The following is an 18946-nucleotide window of genomic DNA, read 5'->3' on the forward strand; positions in this document are numbered from 1 at the left end:
ACAGCTGAAGGTGTGTTTTAAGCTTAATTATTTTTTTCTCTTCCACGGGTTTGTGTCTCCTCTCTCTCCCTATCCACTTTCAGGCCTCACCAGATGAGGAACCAGTTTTGGGAACTAAAACCATCACACAGAGACCAAGCCAAGAAATCACAAGGGCAGGCTTCCCAGCTCCTCATCAACCAAGTGAGGCACCATGTCAGACTAAATTAAATGATTCACTTTGCAGGCCATACATGGTCCTGTAGGCTATACATTCTGCAGGCCTGTTCTTTACAGCCTTTGAACTTCTCTAATCACAGGCAAAGCTGGCAGCCCAACTAGAATCAGAGGGAGCTTTGCCTGAGTAAAAGCTAGAAGACTGAATTCCATATGTTGTGTGTTAGACATACATCCTCCAACATGTCCAAACCCCAAATCTCTTTCAAAAAGAAAGTTCTGCCACATTAGCAGTGAGGTCAAGGTTTAACTGCCACATGGGAAGAACCAACTTTATTTTCATGTTGCTTGTTATTTGATACATCAGAAAAAAAAGATGTCACAACAGAGGTAGAAAATGATAAGATGCATCATAAAGAACTATTCATCTATTGCACATTCCGGAATGTCTCAACACTATCTCAAAATTAGAAATATTGCAGAACTGCTTCACAAATGAGGACTTCTGTGAATAATAATGATCTATGAATTCATTACAACATATGGTTCTCACACCTTTTTTATTTGAGAGTTGTCAAAACATAACAGAAGTAGGAAAAAACCATAAACCCCCATGTTTTAACATTTTAATATTGATGACTAAAGCTCTCTTTCATTGCAGAAGATCCAACCCCCTTATGCCTACACAAATTCTACCAGGTAACTTCAAACATTTTCACTATTGGCATAATTAATTTCATTGATCATGCACCGACATACATCACAAAGTAAGGGCTGAGACCACAACATTACACTGCAGCAACAGCGCATCCTATGAGTCGCTGCTTTGCTACAGCTCTTCACGGCTCTGGGTCACAGGAAAGCCTGGCAGTTCTGTCTGCAAAATCACCAAGTCTCACACAGCTCTCGAGTTCCTTAGACTCAAAACGAAGAGGAGAAATGTCAGTGTTTGCAGAAGAACATGGCCACACAGAAGTAACACCCACCTGGTTTTCTCTATCATCCTACTTCTCTGTTGCTGGAGTATTTTCGCCTTCCTAGAATTCCTCCATTTTTAAGGGTGTGCAAAGGGCAGGAAAGGTCCAGGAAGGCAACTTGCAACTATTTATAGGGTTTTCACCAGAAGGAATGACACAAGAAAGGTCAAGATGCAAGATGCATGAAATCCTTTCAGGAACTTGTACTACCCTGTGGACCCCGACAAGTGGCGAAGTCGAGTGAATTACTCTAGAGCACTTAGAAGATGCAACTTCCAGCATCAAAGCTCACTCAGGCTCTGGACTGCATTGCACTCCACTGCAAGGCTATGTCTCTAGTATCTGTGTTCCCCGTAAAGCATCTCAGACTTGACTACACCTGAATGTAAAGAATCTGAAGGATTGAGTAGGAAAATGCATTGGAAAACTAAAAATAAATGTCCTGGTTTTGGTTAAAACAGAACCAATTCTCTTTCAGTGAATTTTTCCTTTCAGCTAAGTTTTTCTAAGTAATTGCATTTTTCTGAAGTTGGCTGTGTATTTTTCAGACAGTGCCCACCCCAGAGCTGGTAACACCCAATGTTTATAGTTACACTGAGCTAAAGGTAGGAAAGGAATGCAGAAAAAGGCCCCTGTTTATAATTATTACTGTAGCAGCCAAGGTCACCGACAGATCTCTTAGGTCCCACAAGTGAGAAGTTGTAAAGGGTCGCACTTGCAGGGAGTGGTGGACAGAACAGGTGACCCAATATTGACCAACGCGGTGTTCCACGCCATGCACGTCATACCCAGTTTAAAGCTGGGGGATCATGAGGGTCTTGTTCCCTTCATCCACGGCCGGCTTCTGAAGAGGACCCTGCTCGTTGTCCTGCCTGCGATCCTGATCCGTGCATTCCTGAGTCCAGTTTCCATCTACTGCTGAGGCCAGTTTGGGGCTTCCCAGTGCCTGCAACACCAGCACCCATGGCACACAACTCCAGGAATCTCAATACTGGTTTTGTATATTTTGCATTATTTTCTCTTAGTAGTAGCATTATTCGTAAAGCTGTTTAATTTGCAGTTTGTAAGCCTCTCTCCCTTTTCCTCCTTTTTCCCTTGCCCTGGTGGGAGGGCAGGGGTTAACAGAGAGCGTCTGCCACTCAGTTTACTGCTGCCCTGCTCTGAACAGTGACAATAACCAATCTCCATGTCTCTCTACTTAAAATGTAGACGCTGTTCTCAAAAATTAAGTTTGGATAGCAAGCACAGGAGAACTCTAATGTGGCAGAGAGCATGAGACAGCCACTGCTAAAATCGTCCAATTTCAGAATACCTTCTTGCTAAAAGCCAGTATGAGATGGCTTTATGAAATACACGCTGCACATCCATAACCACTGAGTAAAAAGGCATTTTTCCTCTCATCTGATAATGCTTGTTATAAATCTGAGCTGTTCAGCCTGTGAAATCCTCATCATAGGAACTGCAAAAGCAACATTGACCATTACATAGGAAATGCTGAATACAAAAGCACAACGGAAGAACAGTATACTGAAATTAGATTTTTTTTTAATGCATAGGCACTGTAAATCAGTTAACTTCATCACAACTGAAATACAGAGGAAAGTAAAAAATTCTGGTTACAGGTTATTTCTCTGCTGTACATATGTATATATTATGACCATTACATGGCAAAAAGCATCCGATTATGAAGATTGCTATACATCATTTTTATCACAAGGTGGTGCAAGTGACCTACAAGCACATTTGCTTTACAAAACTTTGATGATATTTTGCTTTGTCACGTCCAAGCTAATAAGGCATTTTCTACACGTAAAAATAAGCAAACAAAAAATGGCAAAACAAAAAAATAACTCCCCTACCCCTTGATTCACAATCTGCTGCATTCCTTGACTCAGAATATTGCTTCAGTCTAACTTTGAAGTTTCCAAGTTTTCCAACAAGCTGTTAGCTGTACACCTCTAAGAGAAGTTCTTGCCACTGTCGGGTCTGAAACACTTCTCTTTTACGCAGAATAGGGCGCACTGAGAAGTAGCTGTCGTTGATACGCTATTTAGTTACCTAAGCTTGAGAAACACAGAGGCACTATTCCAACAAGAGATAACGAACTCTCTACTGTAGAAACTCAGATTTTATGTATAGAATACAGGCAAAATAAAAGGGTTTATGTATTTTATATGCAGCAGATATTTAGTATAATAATACCTATTAACACATTTAAACGCACTTCCACAGCAATTTAAAACAGAATTGGTAACAGAACTCCAGATGCAGAACTATATTTTTGGCAGACAGCTCAGAACTTCTGTAGTATCCTGTACTCCCATCAGTAGTACTTGTCCATGTCAATGAATCTAGACAAAGTATTAATACTGCACCCAGTTATCTTGTACACAGAGCATGTAGCTGTGGAACAGTTTACTGTTCCAAAATCATACAATATCAATATGCAGTGGTGTGGTTTAGGTTCATTATAACTACTTCCTTGAACTCAACATTTTGGGTTGCATAACTGGCACGACACTTCATTACAATTTATGTATAAAGTAGTAACACATTTGCACTACACTGATAAAAAGATGACTGCAGATTTTTATATAAACACACGAAATGGACTTCAAAAAAGAAAGAGCTTGGCTTAATATGAAACAAAGTCTCTTCCTTATTCCACTACTGAAACTATTTAGGGCCCCCTTCCACCAAGGAAAATGGAGTGGAGAAGAACATATTCATCCATGATTGATAACTAGCCAACTGACTACAACATATTTGGTATGTTCTACAGCACGTTTAAGACAATCTCAACACATTAATCTTTCATCCATCAATGTTAATGGGAATTCAGATTTTTGACAGGATTATACATGTATGGAAAAAAACCAACCAAAGCCAAAACATGACAGAGCAGCTCCAGCAACTAAAAATTCACGTACCCTACGACCTGGTGCAATCCTGAGTGCTCAAGTATGCTAACTTTAGTGTTAGCCCTTTCTCCTCTAACATGTTGCAGCTAGACCATCCAAAATCTGATCAGTCGGATGTCTCACTCGAACCACTTGAAATGTGAAACTGCAAAAATAATGCTTAGGATGGGCATTTTGAAAGTGACAAATGAGACCTTTACATCCACTTATGTTACATGCACTAACAGGATCAGAAGAGATCCTCAGAAAGCAGTATGCAACCAGGAGTCAAGAAAGGTTCATCTGTCCACTAAGCAAACATAACGTGATTTACACTTGGTGTAAATGGTGAAGAGAAAGCTCAAGCCAAGAAAATAAACCAGAAATTGTTTGCCCTAGAGAAACAGAATATGATTACAGAATTAGAGCTTCAGACTTTCTTATGCCTTCCTACTGGGAGGGAAGAGGCAAGTCTGGGTTTTTTGCAGGCACTTTTCATTTGTGAGCTCATGAAAAAGAAGCGTGATTCAAAATATGAGAAAAACAACATAAATGAATCTTGAATCTTGAAGGTTGCACCTTCAAGAACTCTCTTTGCTTGAAAATATGCAGTTATAAATCAGACAAAACTTTTTAACTGAAAAGTGAATTCCCATTTCACAAAAAGCCCTTTAAAGATCAATAGCCATGACTGTTTTATGGGAAAAAATAAAAAAAAACAACCCTGAAACAAAACACTAATCAACATAAAATTTGGAGTTCCAGTCTTCCAACACAGTACACACTGAAATACATCTTACAGCCTTTACAGTAGTAGCCTCAAAGGCCAATAGCATTCTTGTGAGATGTTAGAGACTTACCTTGATTCACCCTAGATAATCCTGTGCTACCTGAAGAGATTGCATACTATAAGAGTATATACTCTAATGACTTGCTTGGCTTGTTTTCACACGGGCCTGAATCCCAGTCATCTACCAGAGGCACTAAAGTGACAAACGTGAAATAGGCATGCAAGGAAGGCCTGCACACACTGTCTTGGCACATGTTTAATTATGAAACTCCAATGTCAAAATTGTGTTACGGTGGCTTAACAGACACAGAAGCCTGAAGTACTCCAGATTTGAAGCACATACAAACTTTTATCTGCTTTGTGATATCACCTCTTTCACTTCAGACTGGTTTTATGGTCGCTGAGAAACTTCTGTCCTCGGTGTTGATCCCCACAAAAAATAACTGAACAGTCCCACTGGCCATATTTATCGAACAGGCAGCTGTTCCACTTCCAGCTGTTCTCCCTCTTCTCTCTGCATACTCAAACTCTTTTTTTCCACCTTACTTTTCAAAATGAAATGCACCCACATAAGCCCTATCTCTCAAATATTAACACAATTACAATCTCGTCCCTTAAAAGGCACACTTGGCAAAGCGATTTGCAGGCAAAAGCTAACAGACATTACCTTATAGAGGTGCGTGTATACATGTATACAGAACTGTCTCGATAACCAAAGTCTATGGATACAGCAAGTAAAGCAAGCACAAAGTCTCAGCTCCCCTGCTCAGCCCATTCACTTTGCAGCAGGATTCTTCGGAGGCTGCAGTTTGTAGGTGCTGAAGTAGTTCACCACTTGCTGAGGGACTTCTGCCAGGACACACTGTGACAGGGCTTCTTTTGGAGACTTATAAAAAAAAAAAAGAACACCAAGTTTCAGTTTCCACCAACTGTTAACAGAGATCCTAAGGTGGGTAATAAGCACCTCCTCTACTAGGCCAATTTAAAGTCTGATATTTTACAGAGGAATTTACACAGTGCCCTTGTGGGATGCATGAAAGCTCCCCCAACATCTTTACCTTCTCACCCCCACTACCAGGAACCAGCTGGCTGCCTTGTTCCACTGAATTAATAGGAGCTGGGTGTGCAAAGGGCTGCTGTGTCTGAAGATGCCTTTTGTCACACGAACTACACAGAGTGCAGATGTCGAACTTCAGCCACGTAAAGAGACTTCCACCATCTGCTTAAGATGACCCTTCAGGGGTTTGTCTCATCAGCTGCAACCTTTTGCACCAAGTCTCATCCACAGTAATTGTATTGCGACACAGCAGCTCTTCTAGAGATACTGTTTTTACTGTAAGACTAACACTGCATGGGAAAAAACCCTCCCCTTTTTCTAGAAACTGCAAGCATTTGAATATATAATTTTACACTGAATATTGAATCTAGTTAATCTACATCCAAGTGCGTTGTTCTGTAAGCTTATTCTATACTGACTTTGCTCTCTTTCTCCTTTCAGTTTAGCTGAGTTGTTCTGAGATTAAACAAAAAACTTGTATCAAAAGTAAAAATAAAAATACAAACACAAAATAAGAAGATATAAGGAGCATTATTAACATGGTTAATATTAAGAAACAAAACAAAATTAGAACATATTAGGAAGAAAATAAAAATATTGACCTTACCTTCCTCATCCTGATGAAATTTTGGTTTCTTTTTTTACATCAACTTTTTCCAGCAATATGACATTTAAAAGTTGGACTATATTAGCCTGTGCGTATTTTATTGGGTTCTACAGCAAAAAATCAGGACTCCATTTTTTCACTGCCTATTTTTTTTGGTATATTTGCTTTTATGAAAAAGAAAACTATCACCACTATTCTACCCACACACAATTTCTACTGATTATGACCTCCCTGATTTAGTCTTGAATTTTAACACTGCACTAAAATGTGAGATGAATCCACATTTGCAAATGGGCATCCATAATGAAAACCACTTTTCCATAAGAACAAAACCACATTAAGTTCTTCCTCTGAAATGAAAAACACTTCCATTCGTTTAATCAGGTCTGAGGGAGATTTACAAAGGTCATTATCCTGCAGCAACTTGTCAGAAACGCAGTGCTCAAACCAGTCTTTTTAAATGTGAACCAACTCAACTAATGGAAATTCTACAGATGCTTAAGTCTTCTCCCCTTCTCTATTTTAGCATTTGATGAAGACTTATCTCAGACTTCAGAGTTCATTTTAGAGACACTACAAAAGCTTAGGACTATACGCAGGATATCCTAGCAAACCCAGCATATCTCTACGATGTTTATTAAGCATACCATTAACATTACTTACATTTTGGAACTTCCTGAATGGCACAAACTGGACAATGTCTCTGACAGCTGGTTCTCCTGATGAGGATCTAAGAACTCCATTGTCACCATCAAGAAACTCCATAGCATCAAAGTCTGCTCCTCCAACACCAACAATGATAATGGACATGGGCAATTTCGAGGCATTAACTATGGCAGTTCGAGTTTGATCAAGGTCTGTTATTACACCATCCGTTATGATCAGAAGTACAAAGTATTGCTGTCAAATCAATAAACACTACATTATGACAAAGAAACAGAAAACATGTAGGCACGTACGCTTAGAAAAATGCACATACAGACTACATACTGTTGTCACTTTGAGCATGTTCAGTGCACTCACTGAGTTTTACAATCAAACATCTAAGTCGTGGTCAGGCTTCATCCATACAGTCCAAAGAAATTTATAAGGACAACATAATCACTCTTTTAAAAGAAGTCACCTTTGAACAGCCACCTCCCAAAACCGCAAATATATCACCTTTCTTCTCCTCTCCAAAATCCCCAGACAAACCAACAGTTAACCTGCCTTCCAAGTATTTGCCCTGGGACTGAGGCGGTTTACTGAGGTTTTGGACAGATTACACCTGTGAAACTCGTATTTGTTTCCTTTCTGGTCTATCAATACCTTTATGAAATGCTACCCCTCACTTCATTCAGTTAAGAACAGATGAACAAAAGAGTGCTACCAAGGGTAATGGAACAGGCCTTCATTTTTTCAGTGTATCCCTAAAATCCTAAACATAGATGAAAACACATCTTTTTGACTGAAAAACAGCATGTCCATTTTCAAAATCCTTTAATCATGTTTTCTAATTACTTTATTAAGTTAATTACCAAGGGACCTGAGACCACCTTGCAGTGCTTTGGTAATTTATTCAAGTATCACTTGAGTTGCTTCCACTATACTGCCAGGGCTTCTCAAAGTTAGCATCATAGCCTCTGTTCCAGACTGAAGTGCCAAGAACAAGCTAGAAGTACAAAGTTCAGAAACTTATCAAACACTTTTTGAACTTCTGGTCTTCTCTCACTTGGTTCATTTCAGTTGATTACTGGGCAGCACAAATCCAAGTTCCAAAAGGTACTCCCAGTATTCTTAAAAGTCTTCCTTTTCAGTACTTTGCTTCCCACCTTCCCTTATCTGCCCCCAAAATAATTGATTTTCCCTTGTCTCCTGTGTTCAACCGTCACCTTTTCTTATTTCTCCCCAAAACCCCATTCCCCGATTCCAGCAAGAAAGTCTATGAAGCAAACATGATCAGAGAAGGCTATGACCAGCAGCATGACAGCACATCACACTGGATTTATTTCTTTCTTATATACTTCCCCCATACCGGGAGGGGTGGTGGTGGTGGTGTACATCAAACACCAAAACCCAACCCAAAATATCTATGATATACATTAAATAGCAAGGCAGCAAAATTTTGTCAGTACATCCTTTCAGGCAGAAGAAATAAATCTCTTGCTAGGCATATTGCACTCTCAAGAAGAAAAAAAAATTACAAGAGGTTTCTGCTACTTTCCTGATATATATATATATATATATATGTATGGATGACAGTTACTACTGAAAGACTACAAAGGCAAAACCTTTTAAAACTCTTAGAATATGAAAATCCATAGCTTTTTTCCAAATTGGTTTCCACAGGTGCTTTTATATGCAAAACAAGCCGATTTTATCTTCTGATTTCACATGATGTCTGATACACAAATATTTGCTATCATCAATGCTTTAGGATATAGATGGCTTCAGATTTGCTGAACGTGCATGGATTATTATCCAAATTATTCAATACTTGCTCTTCAGATTTCCTGTTTCTTAATATGGTCAATAACCCACACATACAATTTTAACACGGAGGAGGGCACAACACTTACATCTAGAGCTTTATATAAAGACAGTTAATTATCTATGTTGGTACCTAGGTGTCAGGAGCTCTAGCCTCCATTTCTTGGTTACCTTACTTCTCTCACTCAGCTATCTGATGTGAAACAGGGTGATTTTTCTCAGCTGAGGTTAAATCACTCTCCTGTATGCAAAGGCTTAAAATAGACTTCAACAGCTGTACAGCACTGCAAGAGCTTTGAACAGAAGATAACATAAAGGTGCTATGTATTTTTAACTGGGTATTTCAGCTCTGAAGAGTTTATGTAGTTAATGTAGGAGAGAATTGTTGTGCACATTCTGCAAAAATACGCTAGCTTTTATCTCTTTTTAAAGGTATGAAACACCAATTCACAAGGTAAATAGCCAGCTGTCAAAACAAATATACTTACAAGCTTAAAAAACAGTATTTATAAACTAGAAGGGAAAGAAAAAAGAAAAATACACACTCTACTATAAAGAACTTACTGATGCTATTTGCTGTTGTGTAGCTGCAGCAGCAAATCTTGCCACATGATTTATAATTGGAGAAAAATTGGTTGGCCCATACAATTTCACTTGAGGAAGACAAGCCCGATATGCATCAACAATGCCTTGGATTCCTACAGAACACCAACAGATCATCTTGATTTTTTTCATGTTAGAATTAGGGTATTTTGAAGCACTTGATTTTCTTAAAACACTGTATATATAGGATATTTAAAGTGACGATGCAAAGATTTAAAACTAACCACACTGAAAAAACCAAATGATTGATGAGCAATGGAGGCCTTCAGCTTGACCAGTGCTTAATGCACATGTTTAACATGCTTGGCTTTACGTGAACAGAAAGGCCAAACACTGCACGCTCAAGTGTGTGTAACTGAAATACAACAGGTCTCTGCCTGGCAGCTTGTGGCAGTTAGTGGACAGGCCATGTTGAACAGGCACCAGCAGCATCATACTCAAACCAGACACCTCCACACCAGCAGCGAAGTAGAATGAAGTGGCTTGATAACATGAGAACTGTTCCCAGCTTGCCTGCTATGTGCCCTAGCTTTTTAAAACACTTCTTTCGTGAATCATTACAGAAGAGAGATCAAATGCTATTTCCAGTAACTAAGCAAACAATTAAAAAAATGTTTCCTGCTACACAGTGAAACTCATCATTTAATTAGAACAACATGCCTCGCAGTTCACCTTTCAAGTGTCTTTTATCCTTTCACCATACACATTTTCTTCTCTACGTCTGATGTTACTTTCTCAGACTTACCATTACAGAATGGGCTTGATGGGTTAAAGTTTAATGGGAACTCATGTGACACCTGTCAATACACAAAAGACATAGTCAGGACTGTATATACAATCTCCTCCTGAAGTAAGTGTCTTTAGTTGTATTTACGTATTCTGTTACCTGAAAGGAAGGAGGAATTTGTGCACCAAATCCAAAGGCTGGAAACATCTTATCTCTAAAAAAGCAATTTTAAAGAAAATGAATGAGTGCCTTCCTTTAAAAGCTGTCATAGTTCAGTAAGTTTAGCTAATCAGTGCTGCTTTTGATCATTAAAAATGCTGTTTATTAAGCATTAAGAAGCAAAATTAAATGGACATTAAGTTCCCCCCTTTAATTGTTTCTGGTACCAAATCCAGTCTTTAACACCAAACTAGCAAGAATGCAAGCACTTCTCTAAATTTATGCTGCTCTTTACATCACAGATGAAAAGCCTTGCTTGTCTGATGTAAACACAAGCTTCTGCTTGTGATTATGTGATTGTTGCAGTGATTATGAAGTCTTTTTCCAGCTCTACATTTCAGCCTATAAGTTTCATTTTGATAGATCTGCTGGCATCCTCAACACCAGTCTAAGAAACTACCACAAAAATCCACACATATCTAAAAGAAGATTTAAATAAAAATCTAAAACTTACGTATCATAATCCTGAATGACCATTCCTACAGACCAAATGGCTGTTAGGTATTCATTAACTCCATTGGGGCTGAGGTAATGCAGAGAGTCTGGAGAGCGAGGGTCTCCATTGGAGCCTGTAAAATCTATTCCCACCTGCCAAATGCAATATTTATATCAAATTGCTGTTAGAGGTAAAATTACGTTCTTGCCTCTAGCAAAGTCAAAGTGAAAACGATGAAAGGGTTGTAAACAGTAGGTACCAGGGCACATCTGCAAGCACAGTACTTAGATGCAGGCTTCTTGGAATATTAACCCTCTTAAAACAATGCCACTACAAAGCCAGCAGAAGCTCTGAATCTCTCAGAAGGGCTGAAATGACTTTCATCTGTCAGGTTTTCACGGTGTTTACTTTCAGTTAACATTCACAGCAGCTCTTCAAGAGCTGTTCAATTAATTTCATCCTGTATCGTGCCATACACATCTTCTCTCTCAGAAGTACGATGAGCCAAACATCACAGAAACCTGGAGATAGTTCTTTCTCTGACCTCAGTGGGTCTTCTTTGCTTTGGTGATGAGGCATAATACCAGAGTGAAAACATCTTATTGTTAATTTGTGCTGTATTTGATTCATGAATTACATAACTTAAGGGTCCTAACCCATATGATGGCTTCTGTGTGCTACTTTCACTAAGCAAAGGGCCTTGAAAACCACCACCAAGGCCAAAAGTGAAGTCTTTGGTCAGAGGAAGGGAAGAAGAAGAAAAAAAAAGAGCCCTTACAAAAAACAAAACTTGAAGTAAATCAGAGAACTTTAAATTTCTCCTTGGTCTCCAGTCACACAGCTCAGCTAGTGCCTAAAGAACATAACTACAGTTGCAGAACTTTGTGCCATGAGTAAAGAAAATAATTTTTTCTAAACACATTAGATGGACTCTGGCAAAATGGCTTCCCCCCTCCATGCTACAGAACAAAAACAAATATATAATAATCAAATGAAGAGCACAGGCAATAAATCATATACTTCCGTTTGTTCCAAAACTCAAAAGTTACTTTACATAAATGATTTAACTTACTGTGAAATTCAGCTGACACCCACCCATGATGTAATCAAGGAATGTGCATTCTACTATGATCTAGAAATAGAAGTTAAAGATAGAAATTAAATTCTTTTTTTTAACGTGAGAAAACCAGTAAGTATTATTGCAGCAACTTCTGAGGTTCCAGATTTGTTATCTCTACCCATGCCAGGCACTACTTTTACTCTACAGCTATCCCACCCACCCATGCAGTGAGGATATTTACAGCGTGCACCATTACACACCCAGCGCATCCGATCATGCCTTTTACAAAATTACAGGCAGACAACAAAGCAGCTCCAACAGCACTAGAATTCATAAAACAACATATTATGACAGACTGAGGAAATTTTAATTCACCATGAAACAGTGAGTTAGGAAAAGCAGTGGTTCAGGAATGGCCTTACAAATTGGTAAGCAATTTTTGCCATTACAGGTGGTATCTTCCAGAGAAAGTTGGAGACAGGGGAAGACAGACACATGCTGTCAGTCTGTCTCCTTATATGAATCAGAGCCCTTAAATATCTACTGCGTCTGGAACTTTCAGACATTTTAAAGTTTCGTACAGTTTGAGGGTGAAGGCATACTAGATGGGAGTCATTGCACCTGAACACTTAAAGAAAGAGAGTCATACTAGAATATGTTACAGACCTCACAGTGCTTAACGCTCACAATGCCAGAATTTTTATAGTTTTTTTTCTTCTGCCTTTTCTTTTCATTGATGCACTCAAATTCAACCTGCATGAATGCAAACAAATCCAAAAAAAGCACTATAAATATAATTTATACAACAAAATTTAAAAATTCTTTATTCTAGGACTGATACTTCGGACTTGTATTAAAAATGCAGTTTATTTCATTAGGCACCAGCCTGCCCAAAATCATCAAGAAAAATCCCATTATCAAGACAGAACTCCTCTCTTACCCAAAAGCTTACAAACATGTTTGTTTAGACAACTGTATTAGAACGAGACAAAGAAATTCAGTACCACTTTCCCTCTGCTGATTCCACTAACAACTTTCTTTTTGGTAAAGACATGGTGATTAAGGCAAAGCATCACTGTGTCCAGCAACTGTGGCAGTAGTGTACAAAGTAAGAGGTATACATTGAAGCTTTCCAAAATCAGTCGTTGAAGCTTCTTCAACTAAATCAACACCTCAACAACCTCCATGTGTCATCAACAGCTAGCCAGGTTAAGCAGCTCCTGCCATCATACGGTCATGATGGCACAACTTAGCGTGCCTGGTGCATAAACAGCTTGAGGAAGTATTCCAGACATGCCTTCCAGCTCAGGGCCAGAAACAGGTTCTGCTGCTTTGCAATTAATCTCAAGTGAAAAAATGAATTAACAATGTCAGCACTTAAGAAGCCTACATGCCTCTTGTTAATCAACTTTTTTTTTTTTTTTTTTGGACATCTCACCACCAATATCACTTCTATTTGATGGAAGTTATCTTTCTGGGACTTGTTTTTGTACTATGACAATTGGTGAGGTACTCACTAATAACGGCCATGAGGTACATAACATTTACAGCCTTTCAACCACATTTGATAATCCACCCAGAGCTCAGCAACAGCACGCTTGGGGGGAAGACACACCTTAAGGGAAGGGGGGGATCAATCAGCAATTCTCCAGCGAGTGAAAAGCCCCCCATTCACTTCAGTCATACAAGACCAGCTCTTTCAGTAGCTGAGGATACAGTCACACCCATGCTCATCTCAAGTAAACTGGAAAGAAGTTGCGCCAAATCCCCACAGGTGCAGCTGATGTCAGAATTTTGGGAGTAACTATAGATCACACTTGCAGTATATAAAGTAAAATTCTAACGTGCACTAGAAATATTTTACAGACATTATCAAATTAATCAGGATTAGAGGTTAGCTCCTTTTAGAAGTAAAAGAAACCTGGAGCACATTATTTGTGTTGTCTCTTATCTTCACTTCATCTTATTGACACAGCAGTAAGTTACTTAGAGTAGGTATAGCCACAGCTCCCATGAAAACAACTTTCTTAAAGCATCTCCAAAACCAGCACAGGCAGATTACAACTGAAAATACCTTTTCTTTAAATTCAAAGGAGATTGCACTTATTATGCTACTAGTGGAGCAACTAGAATAGATGTTTGTATTCTCAAGGAGCCTTTACACACCACGTTTCACACTGCACAGGAACTTACTATCACAGTTCTTACAAAAAATATGTGATTGAAAATGTGAACATACCAGTCTGTTAGGTTTGTTTAATTTATGATACTGCTCTACAACAAAAGTGCAACTTTAACAAAAAAAAAGGAATTAAGAAAAACTTCTTGTTAAAAGATTCAGAAAATCTTCATCAAAAACCACAAAAAATGATTTTATTAAATATTGCAGCTCCGCACTTTATTTTTTGCACCCTTTAAGCACAACAATACAAAGGATCACTGTCAACATTGAAAGCTAAACTGATACCATCTGGCCCCTGAGAATCTAGAAAAAAAAGAGAAAAACACGTAGGAGCTCCAACCAGGCAGCATATGAATTACATGTGTGTGATATGAGTCCAAAATTCCTTACAAACAATATAAAACCCTAAGAAGCATTAAACTGAACCATTCATAATTCATAATGAATACAGAAACAGGTATCTAAAAGAAAAGGATGGTAGGGCAACAAAGTAGCAATCAAAAAATCACTGCAGTCAAGGCTAACTCTTCACGTTCAACAGTTCTGAAGAATCCAGTACAAACGCAACACTGAAGATGTCACAGAAGTACAAGCAGGCACTCAATATATTCCATTGTGATTAATGTCGGAGCAGTTCTGCAGGTTTTACAGAAGTAAATAAAAAGATGGAAGAATATTTTGATAACATACATGTCCATAAAACAAAGACTTTTATGTTAAGATTGCTATGACACCTTTCTTCTTTCAAATTTAAACCTTGTCTATTAGAAAATTTGAAAATTGTTACAGTTCATAAGAACAGGAAAGGTAATCTCACTTCATAGAAGAGCCACCTAATGTAATACATTCAGTTGCATTTTTGTGCAGTGGCATAAATATTGAAGTTTTTCATACTCACTAAAGTATGCATGGTAGTGTCATACTTTAGAAAGAAAGGACTGAGTAAAACGTGACAAAAATACTGCAAGCTTTGGCCTTTTAATTGCAGTGAATTTTGTACTGCTTTCTGTCTTCTGACATGCTACATTTTTTTATTTCTATATTTTTATGATTAGTGAAATTCATTTGTGCTGATGGTTGGGTATTTAGATACGCAATATTAAAAACTGTAACCAAGACATTAATTCTAGAAAAGCGGATACACAATGTAAATTCTGAGTCAGCCTCGACCACAGCAGCATTGTTAAGGTGTATCCGAAGACAACATCGATATCTGCAAGTCAAGTGACATAAGTGTTGCTCCATAATGAGTAAAACAGCTTATCAAATACCCACAGGCAGCTCAGACTGTGTAAGACTTACAGGTGAGGACCGAGAAGCTTCCTTCAGTTTTGACATCGTAGTTTGAAAACTTCCTATGAGATCATGAGACCCATCACTATCATAGTCATAGCATTCAACCTAAAATGAAGCATCATTCAGTGTCAGCAACAAAAATGACGCTACAAAAGCAATAAGCACTGCAATGGCATTTCTAGTTCAGGCAGACCTGAACAGCTAAAACATTCCTCAATCTCTTTTATCACACAGTTTTTCCTCACGCTGCAGTCTCAGAATCGTGTATGTCTGCATCTAAAGATTACAGATTAAGATTGGGTAAAAGCCAATATACCCAGTTTCAGATCAGATCTTCCACTGAAGTGAAGGAGAGACAAAAGTACTAAGCAGTGTCAGGTCCCGCGTGAGCGGGTAACATCAATTACACTGAACTACATCTTGGGAGTGAGGGGTATTAGGCAGAGCAGAAAAATAAGAATGCAGGGTTTTTTACTGTCATTATGTATTAAGAGACCTAGTTTCTTGTAGATATTAAGGAAATTTAACTAGCTCTGAGCATCCAGCTAAAAATTTAGTAAAACAGTTATTCACCGATCAAAGTTTTATTAATATTTTTTATATTATTTTATTAATCTTCAAGATCACTCAGAATTTCTAAGTATATGAAGGTTCAGCTCTAAATCTAGAAAGACGACTTTTTTTTTTTTTTTTAAGATTAGCAAATTTAAACAGTCACTATGACCCGCACTTCATGGATCTGCATGTCAATTAAAAATCCCTCTTTTCCTGTATTTAATGTTTAATGCTAAGTTGTACTATTCAGTCTACTCATCTTTTAACAATCTAACCCACCAAGTAAACAATACAAGCAAAAAATACACTTTTTTCCTGTTTGAGAACCTATCAGATTGAGTGAGCATAATTTTACCACTGTTAACTTTAACCTTACAGTGTCCTTAATTTTATTTTTTTTAAAAGCTCAACTTATGAATGTGCCCCAATTGCCTTTCTGGATGAAAAGTTGGGTATTAATCTGTAACAGCATATGCTAATTCCATCCACTTCTGATATTTCATTTCAGTTTAGCAACATAGACATGCTAGCTAACTTAATCAAATTGCACAAAAACAAATTAAAATAATTTAATGATAATGATGATAAATAATGAAAATAATAAACCAAGACTCAAAGCAGGAATCCTTCATTATTTGGAATCAAAACAAACTTCAGGAAAAAACTTTCCTGAATAGATACGGCTTAAACTGAATAGCGATTTTCACGTCTGTCTTTCCAGACTGAAAAAATCGTATGCTATATTCAAGAAACAATTTAGCTGATTACTTGGCCACTTCATTTAGGAATAACAAAGTAAAACAAACAACTTCAACGTATACTTGAGCTTCTGAGAGGAATTAACTTTCTAAAAACAAACAGCAATGCTGTTTGTACAAAATACGATGCATAGATTGAAACTTCTCCACTGTGCAGAACACGCCTCTGTTGCAGTTTGCACTACTCCTACAACATTTTGAATGCACTAATAAATAAATAAAATGCATGCACATGCATTGAATAGTAACTTAAAACTCATACAAGCAGCCACAGTACCAACAGACTAATGTTCATGGCAGATGCTGTGTAAATTCTTTTGAATGCCATAAATTAAGCCAATCAAATACTCAGCCAAGTGTTTCAGTACCTGAAATTTAAAACTGAAGACATTTCCTGAGCGAATAGTTATGATACCTGTTCACAGTCAGCACAGTTAGTTTTTTTTCCTTTTAAAGGGATCAAAGTTTGTCTTGCTTGACATATTTGACCCATCTAAGCCATTTTTCGATACTTTCTCGAGGCAAGACAGAAATATTTCTTTTGTTCCACATACACTCTCCTGGACATGCAATAGCGCTAGGGAACCATCTGATAAAACAGCATATATGTTTTCCCCAGCAGAGCTAGGCATGCTTGCTCCAGATGAAAGGCTCACATTTTCAACACAGAAAAACTTCACTGACTGCAAACACACCCACATGGAATACACCAATAAAACCAGAAGACCAATAATCAGCTTGGTTTGTGCATGGCTGGGGATACACAAACTAAGCCATTAAACAGCTGAAAATGCACTTGTTATGGAAAAGTTAGTGGTTTTACTTACTATGACAAATAGCCCATTACGTATGGAACTGCACGCATATAAAAGTGTTAAAAGTATTGTTGGATTATTTCAACAAGATTACAACACAATTCTGTCTGCATTTTAATGTTTGAAGTGTTAGCTCCCAGATTTCTAAGTTAAGACATAATCCTAGCATCTGCCTGCAAGTCCATAACAACTCCAAGTAAAATCTATTTCCTTTGGAAATAAACCAACACTTCTGAGGTAAGAGTGCAAAGAACAGACTTTATTAAAATGATGACAGGGTTGAGAATAACTCCATCTTAATAGACATATTTTAATCAATAGTCTAGAGTTGTAGTACAGCTGTTTACTGAAAAAGAGAAATATATTTACAGTATACGGAGATGTAAGAGCTGTCACAGCTATTTTAGGGACAAGCGTAGCACAAAGGAAAAACATAGCAAGGGAAGCAGGTTCTGGGCTTGTAACCTTGTCCATAAGTCTGCTCTATAATTATGTATTTAAATCTACACAGGTGCTTGTAACACCCAGATCCCTGTGGCTGTTAAGCATTTTCCAGGACTGCTTCAAGTCATATGACCAATATCTGTCACATGCAGATCATGCTCTCGTTTTTCTTTCCCAGAGGAATAATTGCAAGCAGAGTGGTTTGTTTCATTTGGGTTGGGTTTTTTTTGTTGTTGTTTTTTCCAAATGCTAAAATATCAGGTTCCTAACATGTTCATAATAGCTTATAAATGACATTTTGATTGGTTGTTTAGCCTCCCCTAAAGGGAATTCCTGAAGAAAAACATTCAGACGTTAAACGTAATTCATTCAGGATAAGATCTGAAGATATAAAGAGTTAAGAGACCAATCCTGGTAAAACTATCACTTCACAGGTTTGGTTGACCTGCTGACAGAAGTTCAGTTTCATCTGAGGAGAAAAGTTACCACATCTGGTATCCACAAGATGCATCTGGTCCACATCTGTTAACTTAGCATATATTTAGTATAATTAATTGTATCAAGTAGTATACTAAGAGTTTCATTAGTGTTACCTGTTGCATCAGTAACAAACATGGAAGAAAGCATATTCTAGCCTTTACCACACATCTTTCACTACACAGTATCTTAACACCACCAATACTGGCTGATGTAACACTAAAACTGTACTAAGCAAGAAACTGAACTGGGCATTTCAAAGCTACTTACAGTCAGCTGGTTCCCCAGACTTTCAAAGAACAAATTTGAGCAAATAGTGCATCACAAATGTAAGATTTTTTTTTCCTAAAACACACATATATCTCTGACTTTCAAATTAGAATAAGAAATCTAGTAATTTCAATTCAATTTCATATAA

The 18946-nt window shown here is 37.8% G+C and overlaps 1 protein-coding gene across 4 annotated transcripts in view; it reads right to left on the minus strand.

The window, feature by feature from the left end:
* Positions 1–2651: 2651 nt before the first annotated feature.
* The window catches only part of CPNE3 (copine 3), a 35121-nt gene continuing 18826 nt past the window's right edge, over positions 2652–18946 (minus strand). For all 4 annotated transcript variants that reach the window (XM_075415905.1, XM_075415903.1, XM_075415906.1 and 1 more), the window contains exons 8-16: positions 15486–15584; positions 12668–12754; positions 12014–12073; positions 10960–11093; positions 10446–10500; positions 10305–10356; positions 9521–9654; positions 7151–7387; positions 2652–5709 (exon numbers count right to left, since the gene is read on the minus strand). In XM_075415905.1, coding sequence (XP_075272020.1) covers positions 5599–5709; positions 7151–7387; positions 9521–9654; positions 10305–10356; positions 10446–10500; positions 10960–11093; positions 12014–12073; positions 12668–12754; positions 15486–15584 — 969 coding nt within the window. In that variant the 3' untranslated portion in view covers positions 2652–5598. The remainder of the gene's footprint in view (positions 5710–7150; positions 7388–9520; positions 9655–10304; positions 10357–10445; positions 10501–10959; positions 11094–12013; positions 12074–12667; positions 12755–15485; positions 15585–18946) is intronic.

Source organism: Opisthocomus hoazin, chromosome 3, assembly GCF_030867145.1.
Source record: "Opisthocomus hoazin isolate bOpiHoa1 chromosome 3, bOpiHoa1.hap1, whole genome shotgun sequence".
In the NCBI taxonomy this organism is placed as follows: domain Eukaryota; kingdom Metazoa; phylum Chordata; class Aves; order Opisthocomiformes; family Opisthocomidae; genus Opisthocomus; species Opisthocomus hoazin.